Source organism: Typopeltis vanoorti, chromosome 8 (genome assembly GCF_054136105.1).
Source record: "Typopeltis vanoorti isolate ZY-2024b chromosome 8, IOZ_Tvanoo_1.0, whole genome shotgun sequence".
Lineage (NCBI taxonomy): Eukaryota > Metazoa > Arthropoda > Arachnida > Uropygi > Thelyphonidae > Typopeltis > Typopeltis vanoorti.
The window spans coordinates 66,810,502-66,832,984 of NC_143556.1; the positions used below are offsets into that span (position 1 = coordinate 66,810,502).

General features: G+C 35.5%; 1 protein-coding gene across 12 annotated transcripts in view; it reads right to left on the minus strand.

The window, feature by feature from the left end:
* Window positions 1–22,483, minus strand: part of LOC150104068 (USP6 N-terminal-like protein) — a 615,889-nt gene that overhangs the window by 106,341 nt on the left and 487,065 nt on the right. For all 12 annotated transcript variants that reach the window (XM_090397263.1, XM_090397258.1, XM_090397257.1 and 9 more), the window contains 2 exons: window positions 19,556–19,604; window positions 2,146–2,211 (listed from right to left, as the gene is read on the minus strand). In XM_090397263.1, coding sequence (XP_090253389.1) covers window positions 2,146–2,211; window positions 19,556–19,604 — 115 coding nt within the window. The remainder of the gene's footprint in view (window positions 1–2,145; window positions 2,212–19,555; window positions 19,605–22,483) is intronic.

Genomic DNA, 22,483 nt, shown 5'->3' on the forward strand with positions numbered 1-22,483 from the left:
TGAGTTTTTCTACTTCAAGTATGGATATGTAATCAGGACTGCATTCCTGTTGGGAGTTTTGTACCATCATGCTGACACTGATTGTTTCATTTAGCAGTCTCTCAAACTAATTACTCCAGACAGTTAGAATATCTTTATCTTCAGTTTTCATGTTACCTTTATCAAATATGATTCCTTTTTACAGTACTTTTTTCATCCATTTCTAAGCTTTTTCAATAGCCTCCAGTATATTATTATGCCACTTTGCTGATATTTATTTTCTATGTTCTTACCAAAGTCTTTCCATGACATTTATTTAGCTAGTTTTACACAGTGCTTCACTTTCTTTCATATTTTTCTGTGTTCTCTAAGAGCACAAGCTGACTTACTTGCCAAGAACTTTCCATATGTTTTCTTCTATTCCTTGACTGCTTCTTTAACTTCCATCATGGAGTTCTGATTTATCTAACCTCGCCAAATTCTTCTCTGGCTGAAACAATCAATGTTTTCTTCAGGGTTTGATTCTTGTTATCATACTCTTTCATTTTTTTTTCCCAATGATGTTTGTGTATTTGAATCTACAGTTCACCTCTTAAAGCTGCTCAACTTTGATTCATTTTAAAACTTTCTTACACTCTTTTTTTAATATGAAATTCAATTTTATCCTGCTCAAACTAAATAATGATCACTTCTTATTTCAAATCCTCTGTATACTCTTGTGTCCTGAACCAGTGGGAAAACATCACTGTCAACTATCATATAATCAATGAAACTTTTCTTATTTCTTGCTTCTTCTCTTCATGTGAATTTGTGCACATTTTTATGTTGGAACATGGTCTTAGAAGTATAATAACTAATCCATGTCTTGAACAAAAATCCAGCCAGCATTTACCATTATTATTAGCTTTGCACTTTTCTCCAAATTTTCCCAAAACATTTCTATGTGTCTGATAATCATTTCCCACTCTGCTGTCCAGATCTCCAACAAGGACCAACTCTTCCATTTTCACTGAGCCAGCTGCTTCATGCCTCAAAAAATTCCTCCATCTCTTCCTTGGTAGATTCTTTTGTTAGATCATAAGCAGAAATAAGTCTCATTGTCCAGTTCCCCATTCTCATATTTGTCCACATCACTCTACTTGATATTGCTATCCATTCAAGAAGATTATCCTCATATTCAGTGGCTACTCATGGCTACTCTCCCTCTTTTCCCTGATTGTTATTGCCTGAATATAACATTTTGTTTCTGTTGCTAAGAAAGATCTCATCAGTTTTTGTCTTCTTTGTTTCAGTCACACCTATTATGTTGATCTGGTATTTATCCACTTCTTCTGCTAGTTCCATTTCTTTTCCCACTGATGCTTCTTATGTTGAAAGTACCAATCTTGAACTCTGTCAATGTTGAGTTGGGACATCTTTTGGGATTTGTTCTGGTAGCTGACTTTTTGCTGTTCACCCTGGTTCCCCTAATGAAAACACGGGGGCTTTGTTTAACTGGGCAATGTCCCAGCCGGCATGAAATTCTATCACGTTGTACCATCATTTTATGTTGTGGTTTCAGCCAATAGAATTTGGTTGGCTAAATTCGAAATTGCCAGCCCATCCTCGTTCGTTCAGTATCCAGATAGATACCTAATAGGGTGTACCATGAACTGGTCAGTTTTCCGCATTCTTTAAAAGATTACATGGAAGTCTCCTATCATTTACACAGCTTTGACCCTTACTCTGCATTTCTTAAAAGGAATGTTGATGGTACTAATCTTGAGCTCTGTCGGTATTGAGTTGGGACATGTTCTGGTAGCTGACTTTTCGCTGTTTTCCCTGGTTCCCAACAAAAACAACAGGGGCCTTGTTTAACTAGGCGATGCCCCAGCTGACATGAAATTCTATCCTGTTATATCATCATTTTACATTGTGGTTTTCAGCCAATACAATTTAGACGGCTAACTCAGAAACTGCCAGTCCATCCTCATTAGTTCAGGTGCATCATGAGAAGTTGAGGATTGGATATTAGGTCAGAAGCCCTGGTTGGTTCTCCACATTCCTTAAAATGCTACATGAAGGTCTCCTCCCAGTTATACAGCTTTAATCCTTAAGCACCCCTATTTTTTTGGACAGGAAAAAATTCATGAAACTTAATCTTAGAGTTCTATTACAATAAACTACCTCTTCATTCAGGAACATAAGAAGAAGTGCAGCAATATGACTCATTCCTTGACAATAGCCAACTTCCTATGAAAATAAAATAACACAAAATTAATATTAAAAGTAAAATCAATGACATCAACAATTTTTATCTAATTTATATACACTGCTCAAAACAATTAGATGATATTTTGGTTTTTTGTAAATTATAAAGTTATAAAAATAATTTACAAATGTAACACATTTTAAAATATTCTTAATATGCAATAGTGTAGAACACACAACTGTATGTATGTACAAAATCATGTTAAGACTTGTCAAAACATCTCTTAGCCATATTAGCATGTGGGGGGGGGGAGTATAAAAGCCTGGCTTGTTGCTTGCGCTCACTTCCAAAGTGCATAATTATCACTTCAATTGTAAACTTGTGTCACCTACCACTCATTATATCTTTACAAATGGCAGAGCAACATGATATCCCGGAATCCATGATTTGGAGAGCCATGGGTCAATTATAATCGACCCATGGCTCTCCATTTGTCCAGCCTCTAATCAGAAGCTGGACAAATGCAGCAAGTTGTCGCTCAAGCATGTCGTCTATCTCAAAGCGTAATTTTGTGAGTTTGGAGTCTCTTTCTGGAGATGAGAAATGTTTGAAATGGTCTTCATGCCATACATTTATATGCTCGAAGACCAATGGTTTGCATTCACATTACTGCAAATCACAAAAGTGCCTGAAAAATTTTGGCACAGGAACACCACAATCGGGCAAATGAGGATTGGGCTCGTGTACTTTTTAGTGACAAGTCAAAGTTCAGTCTGCAACCAGATAACCGACGTACCTTGATATGGCGTGAAAACAGAACAAGAAATAATCCACAATTTGTTCGTGAAAAACCACAACATCAAGATGGGAGTTTGATGGTATGGGGTGGAATAAGTATAGGTGGCCATACTGATCTCTATTTTATCAGAAATGGTTATTTAACAACCCAATGGTATCGTGATGAGATTTTGGAACCTATAGTTTGTCCATATGCTGCTGCAATTGGCCAATAATTCATTTTGATGGATGACAATGCTCGTCCACACTGTGCAAATTTGGTACAAGAGTGGTTTGAGGAAGAAGGTATTGAACGAATGGACTGGCCTGCCTGTTCACCGGATTGTAATCCAATTGAACATGCCTAGGGCAGAAAGGTAGGCACGTTTCTGCTCGACTGGTGTCACCACAATTGTTTCAAGAGCTTGAAATTGCTCTCACAGAAGAGTGGGAAAATATCCCACAAGAAGTGTTTGATCATCTAATCCAGTCCATGCAATCATAATTCTTTGGCTGTTAATGGAGACCATATGCCATATTAAAAATTAACAAAAGCGTTTTTGGCTATTTTTGTTGTTGTTGTTCTTGTTAAATTTATTTCATGCTAAAATGTACAATTTGTTAAATTTGTAATAAATATCAATTATTTAAACAACATCTCATCAACTATCCTTAAGTAAGAGATATTTATTCATGTATAAAGTAGCCAATAGTTATAATTATTTGCAGAAATTTATAATTATCCGACAGAAACTAATATATCCCCTAAATGTTTTGAGCAGTGTAGATGATAAGTACTATTCTGATACGTACCAACAAGTAGTTTCACTTAATTATTATTTTAATATTGCATAATTAAAAATAAGTAATTCACAGACATTGTTACTGCTATAATGCACTCCTCATAAACTGAAAACATCTGCAAAACAGTGCTAAAGAGTTGGAATTCCATAAAATTGCTGTCCATGCAGGTTCCCCCCCCCCCCCCTTTCTCAGTTTGAGAGCAAATACATATCACTGACATGAGGTAGCAAGATGGTGAATAGGCTAGAAGTGTGATTAGCAGAAATCTTTTTTTTTTAGGTCAGTATGCTGTTTTCATGAAACATGTTGCAACATTTTACACACCTCAACTGACAAAACAGGTATTATTATTTTATTTTATTTGAGATTAACAAGGCTATGGATGTGATGTATGGGTCTATGCTAGATAGATCAAAAGGTAGTGTCAGCTTGAAAAGAAACTTGTCTTGAACTTGTCTGATGATCTGGACTAATTTTCAAATGTAAGTGGGTTGGGGAGGACTGATTTTTGGTAGCACTGAAAGTGATGAGAATGCTCTCACTGGTAAAAAATGGGATGAGGATTAGTGTTTATAGATCTCCAAGTACTGAAAATTTTCCTCTTCATTGTTTTATCAATCCTCTACAATCCTTTTAGTAATATGAATGATTTTAACATATACCCCTGTTTTCTGCCTATCAACCAACCTCTGCAATCTACAAACCTTCAAATCTATCATCACAAGGAGCATTCATAATGATACTTTTTTTATAAAAAGTATTTCTTGAAAGGTATGAAACACTACATCATTGCCCTAATCTTAAACAAACAGACTGCACACCTATCTCAAAGTTTTGGGAAGTAAGTGCCATCAATTGTTCATTATTTATTTATTATTATATATATATATATATATATATATAATACAGGGTGTTCGGGATAAATTTGACATATTTATAATTAATTATATTTTTCCGTAAGTTACATGTATTAACACACACTTCTCTTCATTTAAAAGTTTGGACCCTTCTTCATTCATATACAAGATGTCAGAAAGGATGGATAGCTGGAAACCACCTGAATCATGGAAGAGAATAACTTGTATCATGATGATTCGTGCCCGCCATCAAAATAAGGATATTACGACTGCTGCCCAATGCTCCCTGAATGCAGTAAAAACAATCAGGCATGAACTAGAGACTTGCAATGGTGACTACGAGGATGTAGCAAGAAGAAAGATCCCTAGCAGACGATCTGATTGCGTTCGTACAGCAGAATTCCTCGCAAATCTGCAGGAACAGGTGTTGAAGAACCCTGGCATTGGAATTCGGGCTTTGTTCGTGGAGTTGCTAACTGTAGTCAAGCCCTGGATAACAAGGGTAGCCAATGGTAGGCCGTATGTATGGCAGCAGGATTCGGCCCCTTGCCACACCTCTGGGAAAAGTCAAAAATGGTTGTCTGAAAATTTCTACGACTTCACCAGTCCAAATGTTTGGCCTCCAAACTCCCCAGACCTTAACCCCATGGATTATTTTGTATGGGGCGCAGTTGAAAAAGACACCAATCGCACTTCCAGTAATACAAAAGCCCAGTTAATGGATAAAATTAAAACAGTTTTTGCGGCCCTTCCCAGGGAGACTGTAGCATCAGCTTGTTCGAGGTTCCGAAGCAGAATTGAAGCTGTGATCGATGCTAATGGTGGTTATTTTGAGTAAATCTTGTTGATAGTATTGTAATTAACTCTGCCTGTAATGTTTTTTTGTCAATTCATTAAATTTAATAGATACAAAGAAGATTTTCTTTTTCCTTACGAAACTGTCAAATTTATCCCGAACACCCTGTATATATATATTTTTTTGAATTAACTGTTATTGTTATTGTTCCAGGCAACTCCAAGGAGTCGACAGACTCATCGTGGGAGGCCCTAACATCATGTCAAGAACAACTATTCGACATTGACACAGTATCTATCATACCTTGCCATGAACACATTCACGGTCGTAGCACCCACAACAGACTCTGGAAGCTTATTCCACTCATTCACCACTCTCCAAGTAAAAAACCTAGCTCTAACACCCTTGTCAACCACGCTCTTGCTCAGCTTCTATGCATGGCACCTAGTCCTCCCACCACCACCAGTCATATTTTCAAAAATATCTTCTGGATCAATCTTATAGAAACCCTTCAGTAATTTGAATGTCTCAATCATATCACCCCTCCTTCGCCTATCATCCAATCTCTGCAACCCACAAATCTTCAACCTATTCTCATAAGGTTCATTCCACAGACCTGCTATCATCTTGGTCACTCATCTCTGGATCCTCTCCACTTCCTCCCCATCACAAAGAAACCTTGGTGCCCATAACTGGCACAGTAGTCCAGATGGGTTACACAACCATACCTGGCATGGTTCCTTGGAACTTTATAAGTATTGTCTCCTGCTAACTCAGCTGCAACCGAGACATGTAAAAGTATTACTTATGTTGTTTGACTTATTCTTGTGTTAATATTTTGAATGTTTTAACCAATTCTTTTGCTCTCTCCCTGAATGGCACTTATGTTACAGTGACACAGGAGTTGTAAATAAATTCTAATTTCCTTTCATGTGTTAAAATGTTTTTTAAAAGTGTCATTATTTATGTCAAAAGTAACATTATGTATTAGAGAGCATTCCACAGATCACTCACCTCTGGATCCTATCTACCATTTCCTCATACTTAAGAGATCCAAGTGATCAGATTAAGAAATCCAAGTGATCTTTGCAGAGTAATCCAGATATTATTAAGACTTTATAAAGAAGAATGATAACTCCTATGAGTTGTCTTGGTCACCTGTGCAATATTTCCTCTGAACTTCACACCTTATCTACCTATATCCTCATATCCCAAGCTTCTTCAATTTCCTGAAGTTTGATCAATTTCTGTAAGAGAGAGAGTTCCGTGTAATATCCTGTCAAATGCTTTTGGAAAATCCAACAGTACCATCATGTAGTCATTCCCTTTATCCAACTCAAGTGTCACTATTATAAAAAGTAAGTAAATTACCAAAGCCATGCTGCCCCTACAGAGTATCATATTCTTACCCACCCATTCCTGAATTCTGGCTCTGTCCTACTTTTCCAATACCTTTACCACCCTACTGCATAAAGGGGGCTACAATATGGAAGTAGCAAACTGCAGACCAGTCTTGAAGACTGCATTCTGCAAAAGAACAATTTTCCCTTCCTTCCACTCCACTGGGACTTTAGCAGAACAGAGATTTAAGTTATGTTGCCTCACCAGAAGCAATGCCAATTCCATTGCACATTTCATAACATCCAATCTAATTCTATTATTATATTTATATTGAGATTCTCTCATATATTAAGTATGAGGGGGGGGGAGTGCAAAAAGTTCTGATAAACACCTAGAACAAAAATGATGTTAAAGCAACTGATATCACCACAAGAAAGAACATATCATAAAACCTTTTAACTCCCATGTTTCATCAAATTGTAGTAATTTGTCCTTTTTCTTTTAGGATTTATAAGACATGTCAGAGATTTTGAAGAAATTTGAACTTTTCAGCACCTCCCCCCATATTCCAAACCAATCAAACCTCTATTCCCACACCGGTTCCTCCCATATGTGTTACAGTAATATCTTTGATAAGACACAAGTATTCACAAGAATAAAGAATAATGACTTTATTATTGTATATATTTCAACAAGAAATTAATAGGACATCATCAGTGCATCAGCATAATCACAAGGTGAAGTTAAAATTCGAATAATTAACCTTGGAATAGAAAAATTAGATAAATAAAATGACTGAATGAAGTACCCTTGCGAACAGATTCCTCCTTTCTTCTCTTCCTCACACACTGTACTAATATGCTACAGGTCTTTGTAGTCTTTAGTGTGTAGATCAGATAAAAAAAAAATAAAAATAAAAAATAAAACCTGTGCTGTGCCACAGGTTTTTTAAAATAATTTTTCATATAAGACTGTGTTCTTGTAGTCATTTTTCAACCTGATAAACATCAGGTTCTGTTGAATCATCTTTCATGCTGAACCTGATAAACACCAGAGAGGGAGGGAGGTGAGAGCTGTTTATCTTTTGGGGATAGTAACTAGACAGAGATTTTGTTGATAGGAAAGAATTAGGAACTAAACTGTATCGTTTTAGGATCTCTGCAAATGCTTCTGATATGCCTGCAATGTATGGGACAGGGATTCGCCATACAGTTTTGGATTCTTAAGGATTGGCTTGTAACTGTCCAGGATGCATTTAAACTTTCTTGAGGTGAAGCCATTCTGTAATGATATACTGGATGCCCAGTTCTTGTTGGAGATCCTCAGAAGTGGAGTACTGAGCAAAGATTTGATTATGCCTATTTTTTGAGGTAGATGATGGGCTGAATTTTGTATGTGAAGGAAGGTTCATGGTAACATATGTTGTAAGTATTCCAGATGAAGTATGAGAAAGGAGGATGTCCAGGAAGGCTAATTTCCATCTTTTTTTTTTTTTTTTCGTAGTGAAGTTGATGCATGGGTATAGACTGCTGATTTTGGTTAAGAAAGTCAGAAGAGATGCTTCTGATTTTGAACAGATGGCAAACACATCATCCACACAATTTACCCATAAGGAAGGTTGAGGTTGCATTGAGAAGAATAGTCGAAGATGCTCTAAGTAGAAACTGACTGGTATAGGTGACAAAAGACTTCCCATTGTAGTTCCTTCAATTTGTTTGTAGAGATGATTTCTGCAGATGAAGTAGCATGCATGACAAAGTCGAACACTTCAACATCTGGAGGAAACGCCGATGATAACTGAGAGTGTTGGCCAGAGGTATGCTGGTAATTAAGGACTGGATGTCAAAACTGACCATGATGTCTGTAGACAGAAGAGTTTAGGTTTTTTGTTTCTGTCAGGAATTCTAATGAATTTTTCACAGAGGCTCATGTATGGCCTATATGGGAGCTTAAAAGATGAACTAGGAATTTGTCTAGGTGATAGATGAGAGCATCTATGCAGTCACCTATGGGTCTGAGTAGGATTCCTCCTTTGTGGATTATAGAAACAAGAGGTTCTTTGTAGGCCATAGAAACACGAGGTTCTTCCAAAATGGGTATTCAGGATGTATTGAGGTTTTTTGATGGTGTCTTCATCCCAGTTGATCACTCTATTGAGCAGAGAATCAGTTAATTGATTTGGCTATTGGTAGGGTTCTAAGTAATCTCAGAAAAATGCCATTAAAAAACAGAACATCTTTCATTAAAATTATCCTTTCATAGCCATTCTTCAATTTAGTTGCCAAAATAACTCTTTGGGATTTTCTTTGGCCTGCTTGGTTAATTTTTCTCATAATCTGAATTTGCCTTCCTGCTTGTGCCTTGTTGTATTGATCATGAGCTTGCTGTTCACCTTTCTCCTTATATGTATCTTCCAGATTTTTTTCTGCAGCTTCTGATCAATAATTCAATACTCATTTATCTAACTCGTAACTGATTTATCCTCCTGATCTTGGGTATACAGTGTGATAGGACTTCCTTCAGACAACCTTAACCATTTGCCATGCACTGCTAACATTCTTCACTTAAGGATTCTTATCCATGGCACCACTTCAAGCTTTCTCCTAAGCTTATCATAATCACCTGCCTTGTAGTTCCGTATATACCCTTCTAAACTGAGAATTCCACATATGGCCAATCTCTCAAGTCAGGATTGCCTGGTCAGAGCTTCTGATCCTAGGACCAGATCCAGCACTCACAAATCTTCACCAATCAGTCTCTTCCATCATATGATGTTTCAAGTAATTATCTCTTTGAAGGTGGATTCCATTTACTTTCCACCATGTGATTTTTCTTCCTTCCAATCTATGTCCCTAATTTAAGCCCATAATAATAATTACTCAACCTAAACTGTGCTAGTTTGCCAATACCATACATTGACAAATTAGAAGCAATCTATTGTATATTTTTTGTCCTACTAACCTCTATCTCACACCAAATTGCTTCCACATTTCTGTCTTCCTGATGATTTTCTACTCTTTTTGGCTGCAATTCATCATCTGCTATCATCAGCAGTATCCTGACTCCATTTCTACTTTATCCTTCCCGAAAATACTATTCTTCTTCTCATAATATCCCTGTAGTTACATCATCTACTTTCAACTTCTCCCTCTTATTCCTGACACTTCTAGAATTAGTATATTTAAATTGCAGCATGCCCTTAGGCCCATAACTGCCTTTACACCTTGTACTGACTGTACACCTTGTACAGTCAGTACAAGGTACTGACTTAATTATGTCACTTCAGAGATTAGATTCTACATTTATTGGTCATTATCACATCATTCACTCACCTCATGGTGCTCATGCAAGCTTGCACACACACCACACACACGTCACTTGCAGTCTCCCATTCCCCAAAAGCCCTAATTTCCTTGACTTTGCATTCTACTTTCAGCAGGCAATGCTTTCTCAAGGCACACAACTCTAAATCCATTTAAGAGCAATCCATCATCATTAAGACATTCCAACTTAAGCCTCTCACATTTCTTTTTTTTTTTTTGTTTCTTCCAATATTCTTCTCTCATTATTATTATTACTATTATTACATGATGCCTCCAAGGAGTTCAAAGATTCATTGAGGAAGGGCCAACTCTCCATCTCTACAAATTAATCTGCCAAATACAGCAAATTTCCACTACCATCATCTACACCAATGCCATCTACTGCCCACCACCACTAGTATTTTTTGTCTGTAAATTGCATGTGTACTTAAGGCCAATTTGTCTGTATGCAGGATAAAAAACCCTGTTACCTCCATATGAGACTGGCTAACTCACCTCCTTCTTATCATGATTAGAATTGAACTTAGGCTGTTTCCAATGAAAGAGTGCAAATTAATTAATTTATTAATAAATTAATTTTTGCACAGGAAACAATTTATTCTTGCTCTCATTAAATACTCCTCTTATCATGAATCACCATAAAAAATTTTCTCCTTACTTTCCTTCTCTCACTTGTTCATGAGTTCTTGTTTTTTCTTTTCTTTTCTCAGCTCTGCAATCATTCAATCTCAAGATTTCTTTTCACAGAAAACAGCTTGAGATTAAATTATTCAAAAACCTATGAAGTGCACAATTTCTTTAATAAAGTTTTTTGGTTGTTCTCCTGATCTTCTACCACTGAACTTCAATCAACAATCTTACAGACACTTACATGTTCCCAACTTCTGTCACTATTCTCCACTTTACTATGACATGTTTTTTTCTCTCCCAATACAACTTGCACTAACTTTAAAAACATTTCCTACCTATTCATTCACCATTCTTGCTTTCTTACACAAATATTTTCATCCCCTTGTAATGAACACATTTTACATGCACTATACTGAACAAAATCTTGCACATTAAACTCACCTAATAATTTGATTCTTTAAAGATACTTGTGACATTAGGATTATAAAATATATACACGTTTATACAAGAATATTATTTAATTTGCCAAATATTTCAGTCTGAATATTACAGACCATTTTCAGTGGCTACATAGGAATAATTTTAAAAAACAAGGTGGAATACGAACAATTGATCATTCACAAATAGAACGAGCCACGTGATGTCATAGAGCTAAGTATTAAAAGAGTAAACATTTTTTATTAGAGCCATTATTAAATTAAAGATATTAATTCAGAAATTCATGTAATAATCTTAAATAACATTAGATTAATATAAAGAAATTAAAAAAAAAAAAAATCAAAAATTCAAAATTTCAAAAAGAATTCTTGAAATTGGTTCTGAAATCCCAGAAACGTGAGGAATTGGAAATCGACATATTGAATCTTTGTTGTTTTGAGTTCCAATTCCTTACATTTCCGGGATTTCAGAACCAATTTCAAGAATTCTGAAGAAATATGATTTAACAGCCACTTATACACCTATTAACAAATTATCCACCCATTTTCCTTCATCTAAAGATAAACGCTCAACTATGTCTCTACCTGGTGTGTATCAAGTTCCGTGTAACTGTAATCTTTCCTACTTTGGAAACTGGACGCTCTATAGAAAAAAGAATTTAAGAGCATTAATCATCCATTCAACACAACAAACCCGGGAAATCTGGATTAACTCAGCATGGAATAGAAACAAGCTACAACATCCTTTGGTCCAAGACTCGCCTCCTATACAGATGTCGCTATAAATTTGAATGTTTATTTAAAGAAAGTGTGGAGGCCTTACTTCAACGTCCTAACTTGAATCATAACGACTGTATATCAGTATCAAAAATTTGGGAAAGTTTAATCAGGATAACACATTCATTTTTTTTTTAAATTTTTTTTATTTTTAAATTTCCTATATTAGTCTAATGTTATTTAAGATTATTACATGAATTTCTGAATTAATATCTTTAATTTAATCATGACTCTGATAAAAAATATTTACTCTTTTAATACTTAGCAATATGACATCACGCGACTCGTTCTATTTGTGAATGATCAATTGTTTGTATTCCACCTTGTTTTTTAAAACTATTCCTATGTAGCCAATGAAGATGGTCTGTAATATTCAGACTGGAATATTTGGCAAATTAAATAACATTCTTGTGTAAACATGTATATATTTTATAATCCTAATGTCACAAGTATCTTTAAAGAATCAAATTTTATTCCTTCATGGGGAAAACTTCACCAAAAAAAATGGTAAATTAGGTAAACTATCAGTAACACAAGGTAAATTGCGAGCGAGGATCATCTTTCAGAAAAAATGCCGCGACAACAAAATTATTCTTAATTTAGCTAAGATTAAAGAAACCATTAAATCTCCTGGAGCTCATAATATTTACAGGAATACCAGTTTATCTTTAATCTGTGATCTTGCTATTAACATTCATCAAGTTTCTGATCTCTGTACCTATATCTCCACAAACTTAGAACCACATCCTTCAAACATAGTTCTGAATGTAGCTAAATGCTCTATACAACATTCGTATAAAAACAGAATCACCATTAAACCACAAATATGAAGTTCTTGTTTCTAGACAAATCAAGTCATTCCAAGTTCCAGATAATTGGATCGTCAACATATTTGGTCACCCTTTAACTAATAGTGAAGCACTCATCCTCTCAAAAGGACATGAATTCTCTATAGTCCCTAAAAAGATTCCATATCTAGATTTCCTAGTTAACATCAAACGGAACCTCATTCATCTTTCAAGTGAAAAAGCTAATGCTCTCTGCCTAGAAGTTGCTTCTTTGCTACTTAAAGCCAAGTTTCCTCCTTTGAACATATCTCCTTTCAGAAAGAGATATGTTCAAAGTTATACATTATGAGAGAGGTCACTACCCAGACCGGTAGTGACCTCTCTCATAATGTATAACAGCATACATCTCCTAGGAGTTGTGTTGTACATTATGGGAAAATACTAAGGACAGTGATCAGAGTTTACTCCACCTTTACTACGAGTTTCCCCAGCATATACCAGGTGTTGGATTATGCTTGGACTCGCCGAACTTTTATAGTTTTCTATATATTTGGCATGAAACTCTTAGATTTTCTATCTCTGAGTTTCTTATTTGGCTAAGAAATAATGTTGGATTCAATATCCACTTAATTTAAATCACCTAATAATATATTTATACTGTAACTAAGGTAAATTATCTAGTCCATTGAGTTAAGACTTTGGTAAGAGTATGGAAAATAAACATTGGAAAGGTGGCAAAATGTTCTGGAGGCTATTGAAGAAGCTTAGAAAGAGAAGGAAAGAGTACTGTAAAAAAAAATCAAAGATGATAAAGGTGACATGTAACTGAAGATAAGGATATCCTAGATGTCTGGAATAATTATTTTGAAAGACTGGTAAACAAAACAATGACAGAACCGTACTCGGAAATTTTCAAGAGGAATGCAAAGAGGAGTTCATATCAATATTTGAGGCAGAAAAAGCCATCCAAAAACTTGAAATGAGGAAAGGCAGCCGGAGTAGATGATATTCGACCAAAAAACGAACTTAAGTATGGAGTATAAACATTTCACAGTGGCTAGTCATTCAGATGGTTTGATCAGAGCAGAGCTTTCTAGTACCCATCTATAAAAAAAGGAATAAAGCTGAATGTGAGAATTGCAGAGGAATTTCTCTACTAAGAGTTCCAGGTAAGATTGATGCAAGCATACTTGAAAAGAGGTTGAGAAAGGTTGTGGAAGAGAAACTTGGAAAAGAACAAGCTGGGTTCAGGCCAAACAGAGGTCGTGAAATCAGAATTTCACTTTAAGACAAACACTTGAGAAATCATGGAAAATCTGTATAACAAGGATCTAAGTATTGTAGTGGAAAAGGCATAAGACAAGGTGCCCAGAGAAAAGTTTTTTTAAACACTACAATTATATGAGGTGAATGGAACATTATAGAGATCAATACATAGTGAATATTTAAATTGTCAGTCAGCACTTAACACCTAGATAGGACTTTAGTGGGAGACACTAAAGTCCTATCTAGGTGAAGTGCCCTCTAAGGGCAGTTGTAGGTGGCCTGGAATGTAAAGTGGGACCTCTGGTGATAAGCATTTCCCAAATCTTAGGAAGCTTAATGCTACCATATTTGTTAAGATTTGGTTGATTCCTGAGAGCTGCTGCTGATTCTAAGAATAGTCTTTCTCTTTTGAATTTGCTGTGGTGGAGCATGGTGGTTTTTTCCCATGAGATCCTGTGGGTTGTATCCAAGACATGGTCAGCCAGGCCTGACTGACCATAGTCATGCTTGCAGATGTATGACTTATGTTCCTCCAGGCAGATAGTAGCTGATCTGCCTGTCTGTTCAAAGCATGCCAGTTTACAGGAACAGGGTACTTTATAGACTCCAGGCACTGAGAGAGGAGGGAGCTGATCTTTTGTAGAGTGGATGAGGGTAGCAAGTTTGCGGTGAAGCTTAAATGCTGTGTGTGTGTGTGTGTGTGTGTGTAGGTTGTACTTTTTTAAAATCTTGGCCATTTTTTCATATGTGCCACGGATGTAGGATATGGTGATGGCATTTCTAAACTTTTTTGAAGAGAAGACCGGGGAATGAGGGGAGGAACTGATTATTTTTCTAATGCTGTGATCCCTTACAACTGAGCTTGACCACATACACAACACTTTCCTCTCCAATGGCTACAGTGATCACATCTATTCTGGTTATTTTTCTTGGAAGAACAAAATCTTTAAGCAGATAGAAGGAACCGCCATGGGTTCCCCCCCCCCCCCAAACCTTCCATCTGACTAATATGTAGATGATGTGTTCTCTATTTGGCCTCATGGCCCAGACACATTAGAAGCCTTCCTCAGTCACCTCAACAGCCTACATCCAAGAATCCAGTTCACGATGGAAAAGGAAAAGAACAATTGCTTACCCTTCCTAGACACCTTAGTTACACGCCTCCCCAATGGTACACTTTCGTTCACGGTATATAGAAAACCCACGCACACAGGCAGATACATCCACAAATGCTCCCACCACCACCCTGCCCAACAATATGGCATTATTAAAACTCTTACCAAGAGAGCCCATAATCTTTGTTCCAGTGGAAATGCCCTTACAACTGAGCTTGACCACATACACAACACTTTCCTCTCCAATGGCTACAGTGATCACAGCATTAGAAAAATAATCAGTTCCTCCCCCATTCCCCGGTCTTCTCTTCAGAAAGAGTTTAGAAATGCTGTCACCATACCCTACATCCATGGCACATTTGAAAAAATAGCAAGATTATAAAAAAAATACAACCTACACACAGCATTTAAGCCCCACCGCAAACTTGCTACCCTCATCCGCTCTACAAAAGATCAGCTCCCTCCTCTCTCAGTGCCTGGAGTCTATAAAGTACCCTGTTCCTGTAAACTGGCATGCTTTGAACAGACAGGCAGATCAGCTACTATCCGCCTGGAGGAACATAAGTCATACATCTGCAAGCACGACTATAGTCAGTCAGGCTGGCTGACCATGTCTTGGATACAACCCACAGGATCTCATGGGAAAAAACCACCATGCTCCACCACAGCAAATTCAAAAGAGAAAGACTATTCTTAGAATCAGCAGCAGCTCTCAGGAATCAACCAAATCTTAACAAATATGGTAGCATTAAGCTTCCTAAGATTTGGGAAATGCTTATCACCAGAGGTCCCACTTTACATTCCAGGCCACCTACAACTGCCTTTAGAGGGCGCTCCACCTAGATAGGACTTTAGTGTCTCCCACGTGGTTGGGCTTAGTATTGTTTGTTATTTGTTTTTATGTTACATTAGTTTTTTTGTAATCCCTGAAGATGTCTCATTGACTGAGACGAAATATAGGAAGAATTAAATTCTGTTTTTAATCCTTTCTGAGTGCTGTATACAATCCATTAAGCCTCCAACATGATATATGGATCACATTATGAAAGACAGTAGCATTATGCCTGATATTAGAATTGGAGATGTCAAACTTAGCACTATGCTTTTATCCAGATGATGTTGTACTCCTAAACACATTTAGTTTAAGCCTCCAGGACTCCCTGACTAAAAACAGAATAACTATTGTAATAAATCTGGTATGAAAATCAGCATTAAAAAGACAAATACAATGAAAATAGGCAGAAACCTTAAAAACATCAACTGCATCTTGAATGGAGAACCTATAAGACAAGTAAAATATTTCAGCTAATTTATGCACAGTTTTTAGTGAAGATGGCAGGTTAAATCTGGAAATAGACTTTTACTTAAAATTGGTTTGAACACTGTATACAAGACAGTGTTCAAACCAATTTTAAGTTATGTATCTGAGAGTATGGTTAGAAATAAAGCATTTCATCAAGACTAGAGACCACAGATACAAGAGTTCTGAAAATAATTAGGGGAATGAACCAAAGACACCAATGGCAGAATCATATTAAAAATGAAGATATTAGAAAAGAACTTGACACTATTAGCATTCAAGAATGTGTAAGCAGAGCTAATCCAAGATGGTATGACCACTTAAATAGTATGTGTGAAGAAAGGTTAGAAAAAAAAAGTGTTTCATGCCAAGATGGAAGGAAAGCATCCCAGAGGAGGACTAAGGTCTAGATGGATTGATTCAGTCAGAACTGCCTTAGAAGAACAAAATGCTAGATATGACAATATTGGGGTGCTGACAAGTAATACATTAATTTGGAGGAAGATTGTAGATAGGAGATTCATAATAATGTAAACATAATCATATGGTGCTGTCATAGTAACCTGAACATCCCTTGGGGGATATAAATTAAAGATGCCAAGAAATTATATTCTTTGTGCATGAAGTCACTACACGACTGGGCTACTATATGAGGTTAATGAATTAACATCATTTGCCTTAGTATCTCATAATGCAATACACATATTGTTATGATCTGTATAATGCAATGCATTATGGGAAGAGCCACCACCCAGACTGGTTTCGACCTTTATTGAAGTCTCATCAGTGAAAGCCAGATAGAAGTGATACCAAGGTTAAAGTAATGCAGAAGTCCTATTTTCATATTCAAGTAATCACAAGTGGTCACTTTATTACTAAAGTGATTTCATGTGCAAACTTTGTTCGCTTACACTTGGATAAAGGATTAAACCATGAATGCAATTTCTTGACAACTTTAATTATAGCAAAAACAAGTGAAAAAACTTTGAACACCTATCTCTAATTCAGAGTATTTTTAGTAATAAAGTGTAACACATTTCAGCCATTTGTATATGGAAATAGAACTTCTGCATTATTTGGTATCACTTCTGGGTTTGGGTCCCACTGATAAGACCTCAATAAAGATTGAAACTGGTTTGGGTAGTGGCCCTTCCCATAATGCATTGCATGTCCATAGGAATATCTGCATTGCATTATGGGCTACTAAGGCAACTGATGTGAAGTCATCAACCACCACATACAAGTAGCCTACTTGTGAAGAGACTTTAAGTGCAAACTTTGCTTACACTTGGATAAAAAATTAAACCAAGAATATAATTTCTTGGCATCTTTAATTTAGAGAGAAGATTTTAAATGTGATTGAGACTTTCTTTAATTTAATTCTGAGAGTTTCTGAACTAAATCTGATGTAACTTTATGTAAGAATAGATGTGGTCCATATGATTCTATAACAGTTGGGTTAAGTGTGTTGACAGCAGGTGAGTCTGAGAATGCATCAACATGTATCTTTGGTAGTCCATGTCAAATGAATGAAACAGTTTGTCTGTTTTACAGGACAAACATTTTTAGCAAGAAACAAACTGTAAGGGATGATGGATAATGGGAGAGTAATATAGGTAGCATGTTAATATACGAGTATGTCAGCTCAAAGTTAAACATTAAACAGAAGAAAGTAATCCTAACTAATTGAAAGTTCAGTTAATAATATATTATTGAATAATAAAATAGAATTAATGAATCTCTCATTATTCATTAATTACACTATAGCTGCCATATACAGCAAAAGAGTATACCGCTAAGGTACTTCATTATTAAAGAAGTGCAATATATGTTGCTTGGAAAGAAGTTAACAGACATCAAAATGTGAGGAACAAACAACAATGGCACCCACCTCAATAAGACATATGACCCCCCTTTCAATGTAATAACTGCAACAATCCCACTGGGCATACTTTTCACAAGCGTACGATAGCCATCAATGGGAATTTTGACCATTCTTTCTGCAGGCATATAATGAGGTGGTGGACTGTTGTGGAGTGGATGTCATTTGACCTCATCTGATGCTTCAGTTCATCTCACAGATGTTTGATAAAGTTTAGATCAGGGCTCTGTGGAGGCCAGTCAAGTGTGGCGACATTCATGTCCACAAACTACCACAATTACAGAAGCAGCCTGACACTGTCTTGCTGAGTCAGTTCTATAGAAACTTCACAAAGTAGGAAGCATTGCATTGTCCAGAATATTCAGATACCTCTTGGAATTCAATGTCCGTGGCACATTAACAGAGGTCCAAGCTAGAAAAAACAGGACCATGCCATCACACTGCCACTTCAAAATTTCATAATTGGGGTTATGCACTCTGGTAAGAGATGTTCATTAGGCATCCACCATGCACACACCCATCCATCTTGGTAGAGAGTGTAGAGTGATTCATCACTCCATAACACAGCTTTCCAACCTTCTCACATGATCTTTACACCAATGAAGATGACGCTGCATGTTGGTTTGGGTAATGTGGGGCATGCATATTGTGGCTCTACCATGAAAACCCATGTTGTAAGCCTCGGTTCTGAATATTTCTTTGTAGATTTGCGTTCCAGTCAATGTCCATAACTCCACATTCAACATGTCGGCTGATGAACATTGATTTTTACATAATATCCGATCGTACCTCCCTACAGTCATGTTCAGTGAGTGTGGTAGGCCATCCACTGTGGATAGAACCTATAGTTGGCTCCCTGTACTTCTCCATCTCAGTATGGTATCACTGATTGTTGACCCAAGATATCCCAATTTGTCAACAATCTGCCAAACAGATAGGCCTGCAATATAGCATCCTATTGTAACACCTCTTTCAAACTCTGTCAATTACTTTCCAGCAGCCATTTTACCCGGACACAGTTGCACTGACTTTGGAGGATCACATTGCTCCAATTTATACCGGCTACAAACACGACTTGTTACATGGTATGGTGCACCTTGCCCATGGGGGGGATGTCCATTGACTTCTTTCCAAGCAGTGTAGATAGCATAGAAAATATACCACTTGTGATATGTCGCTATCACATTTATAGTGAATTAATCCAGTTTCTGAAGATAATCAACAGAATTCTAAAGTATCCATGAAATTAATTTTCATAATTTTAAACATGCTCTTAAAAGTTCAATACTCACACTGTTATACGTAGAATATGCAGATAAGATATGAAAAAGTTCTTTCTGCCTGAAAATAGTAAATTAAGGATCCATTTTAACTATATCATAATTCTTAAATTCATTTGACTCTATTATGAAAAATGAAAATAAATTTCATATTAACTATAAACAAATTAAATACTGTTTTACATTGGATCATAATGCTTAATCCATATTCTCATCTCATAAAACAGGATTAACTGCTTTAACTTAGTCTTGTTTTGTGAGGGAAGCAGCATCAGACTGCATACTCAGCACCAGGAGGAGATGGGAATTAAATGGATGAATAGTATCATTAAATTGCAAAAAAGAAAATGTTGTGAAGGTGAAGTTAATTACAGGATCTTAAAAAGTTTTTGTTATGTGGAAAGTGAAAGGAATAATGATTACGGAAAGATAATATGAATAAATGTTGATGGTAGAGCAGTAACAGAACAGTAAAAGACATAGTCGAATAACTGAGAAGTCATCTTTCAGGAATAGATAGTAAAGTATCAGTGTATAGCATCAGTGATTCACTCACATGGTGAATGAGTGGATTGAATTGCCAGAGGTGGTTACTAGTCCCCAACAGTGTAAGATATATGGTAGGTGTTGTGCTACCATATATCTTATAAAGTGGGTTTCCTGCGAATTTAGATGACATTTAGGATTAACCAAGGGTTAATCCTAAATGTCATCTGAAAATTTCTGATCAGATATCTTAGCACATTAGATTTTAATTTCTCCAACAATTACCTACAAAATCTGCAAAAATACACGCATGTATTATTATAGTCTCATTTGTGTTGGATTGTTTTCTCTTCACAATTATTCCTATTTTAACTTCAGCTGCATTCTTCATTTCTCCAAAAATTCTGAAGAGCCACCAGATTATAGGAACCAAAACAGTGAGTTTTATTATTTTTCTAGTGTACTATTAATGGCATAAAAATTCCCCAGTACTAATATGTTTTTTTAGTTGTAAAGTAAAAATTAAATGGAAAAGTTAATTAGGAATTGTGTCTAGATTCTTGGCAGGGATCTGAACACAGTATAGCATGGTTTCATTAAGGGCAGATTGGTTACCATGACAAATCTCCTTGCTTTTTATGATTAAATTGTAAGGGAAATAAGAAGACAAGATAATGCCTATGATGCAATGTGATTCATTTGGATTTTAGCAGTCCTTTGATAGCATTCCATACAAGGTCCTATTGATTAATACTAAATAAGTATTGATGATATCAAGTAAGATGGTTAAATGTTGGATGACAGGAAGTAGTGTTTCAAGAAAAGTCTTCAAGAGCCAGAGAGTCATGAGTGGGTTACCACAGGGTGCTGATATTTCATAATTTTTTTAAAAATAATTTCCCCTCACAAAAGATGGGAAACTTTTTAGTATAGGTAGGCTAAGGATTTTTTAATCATTTATTTATTTTTATATAATCCAGAAACTCTACTCTAGAGACCAAACATGGGACTTTTTATATGGTCTGGAATTCTGATACTCCAAACTCTTGGGGAAAAAAAAAAAAAAAACTGGTTATTTCAATTTATAAATAAATAAAACGTGTGTTTTGTGTCCCTAAATTCGTAAATATGAAAATATATATATATATATATAAGAAATAAAGTGGACTGCGATAACTATAGAAGAATTAGTCTTCCAAATGCAGGGTACAAAATATATGCAGTAATATTGAAAGAAAACTTTACAGTATTGTAGAGGACTACTACTAAAACAAAAATGGATTCCAAAAAAGGATTTTATATACATAAATTTTTACTCTAAAATTATTAACTGAAAAGAGAAGATAATTTCAAAAAGAAACACATGTAGCCCTCAATGATTATGAAAAAGCCTTTGATAAAATTCACAGACAAAAATTGTTTAAAATATTAATCAATCTAAATATACCAAGTTCTTACAGTCTATTTGGAAAATATATACAGGAAATAAAATAGCAGTGAAATCAGAACAAATGTCAAATGGAAAGACATATTAAGATGAGTATGGTAAGGATGTGCCCTATCACTTCTATTTTTTTAACATATATATATATATAAATAAAATTATAACAACCAGGAAACAGCATAATCCATTTGATATACAAATAAACTCAGAAATAAAGATAGTACATTATTATTTGCAGATGATCAAATTGTATTAGAATTATATTGTATTAAAATCATAAATGAAATTTCAAAACGTAATATAAGAATATCTAAAGTAAAGAGAAAAATAATAGTTTTCAAAGGAGAAAACTCAATAAGATCTCCACACTGGGCAACAATATCAAAAATGCACTGATTTAAAAACTGATTTATTATTGACAAATATCTATCTATAGATATTCATCATTTATATCTATAGCTATATATACAGATAATATAATAAAATAAAACAAATATTTTCAAATACCCGGGATGTGACTTAGCATACGAAGATGAAAAAGATATAGACATTAACATCAAATTCTGTTAAAGTAATAAATGATATATTTAAGCCATCCATACAAAAATGCACCAGAATCAGACTGTATACACCAACCAACTTTATTATATGGAAGTGTAACATGGACCATAAAAAAAAGAATGAAAATCACATTCAAACAGTAAAAATTAACTTTTCAAAAAACAGCTGGATATACCAAGTCCGACCATAAAACAAATGAAATTTTATAATACCTGAATATAAAACCAATTTACTATTATATAAGTAAATATAAGCAAAAATGGATACAGCATCTAAATCAAAAAGACAATAGCAGACTGCTAAAAATATTATACACATAACATATATGGAAAAAGAACTGGAAAACCAACGAGGTGATGGCATGAGATTGGAACTGGTCACATGGCCTAAAATCTATGATAGGAAGAAGAATATTTAAATATAGGGAATTTAATTATTATTATTATTTA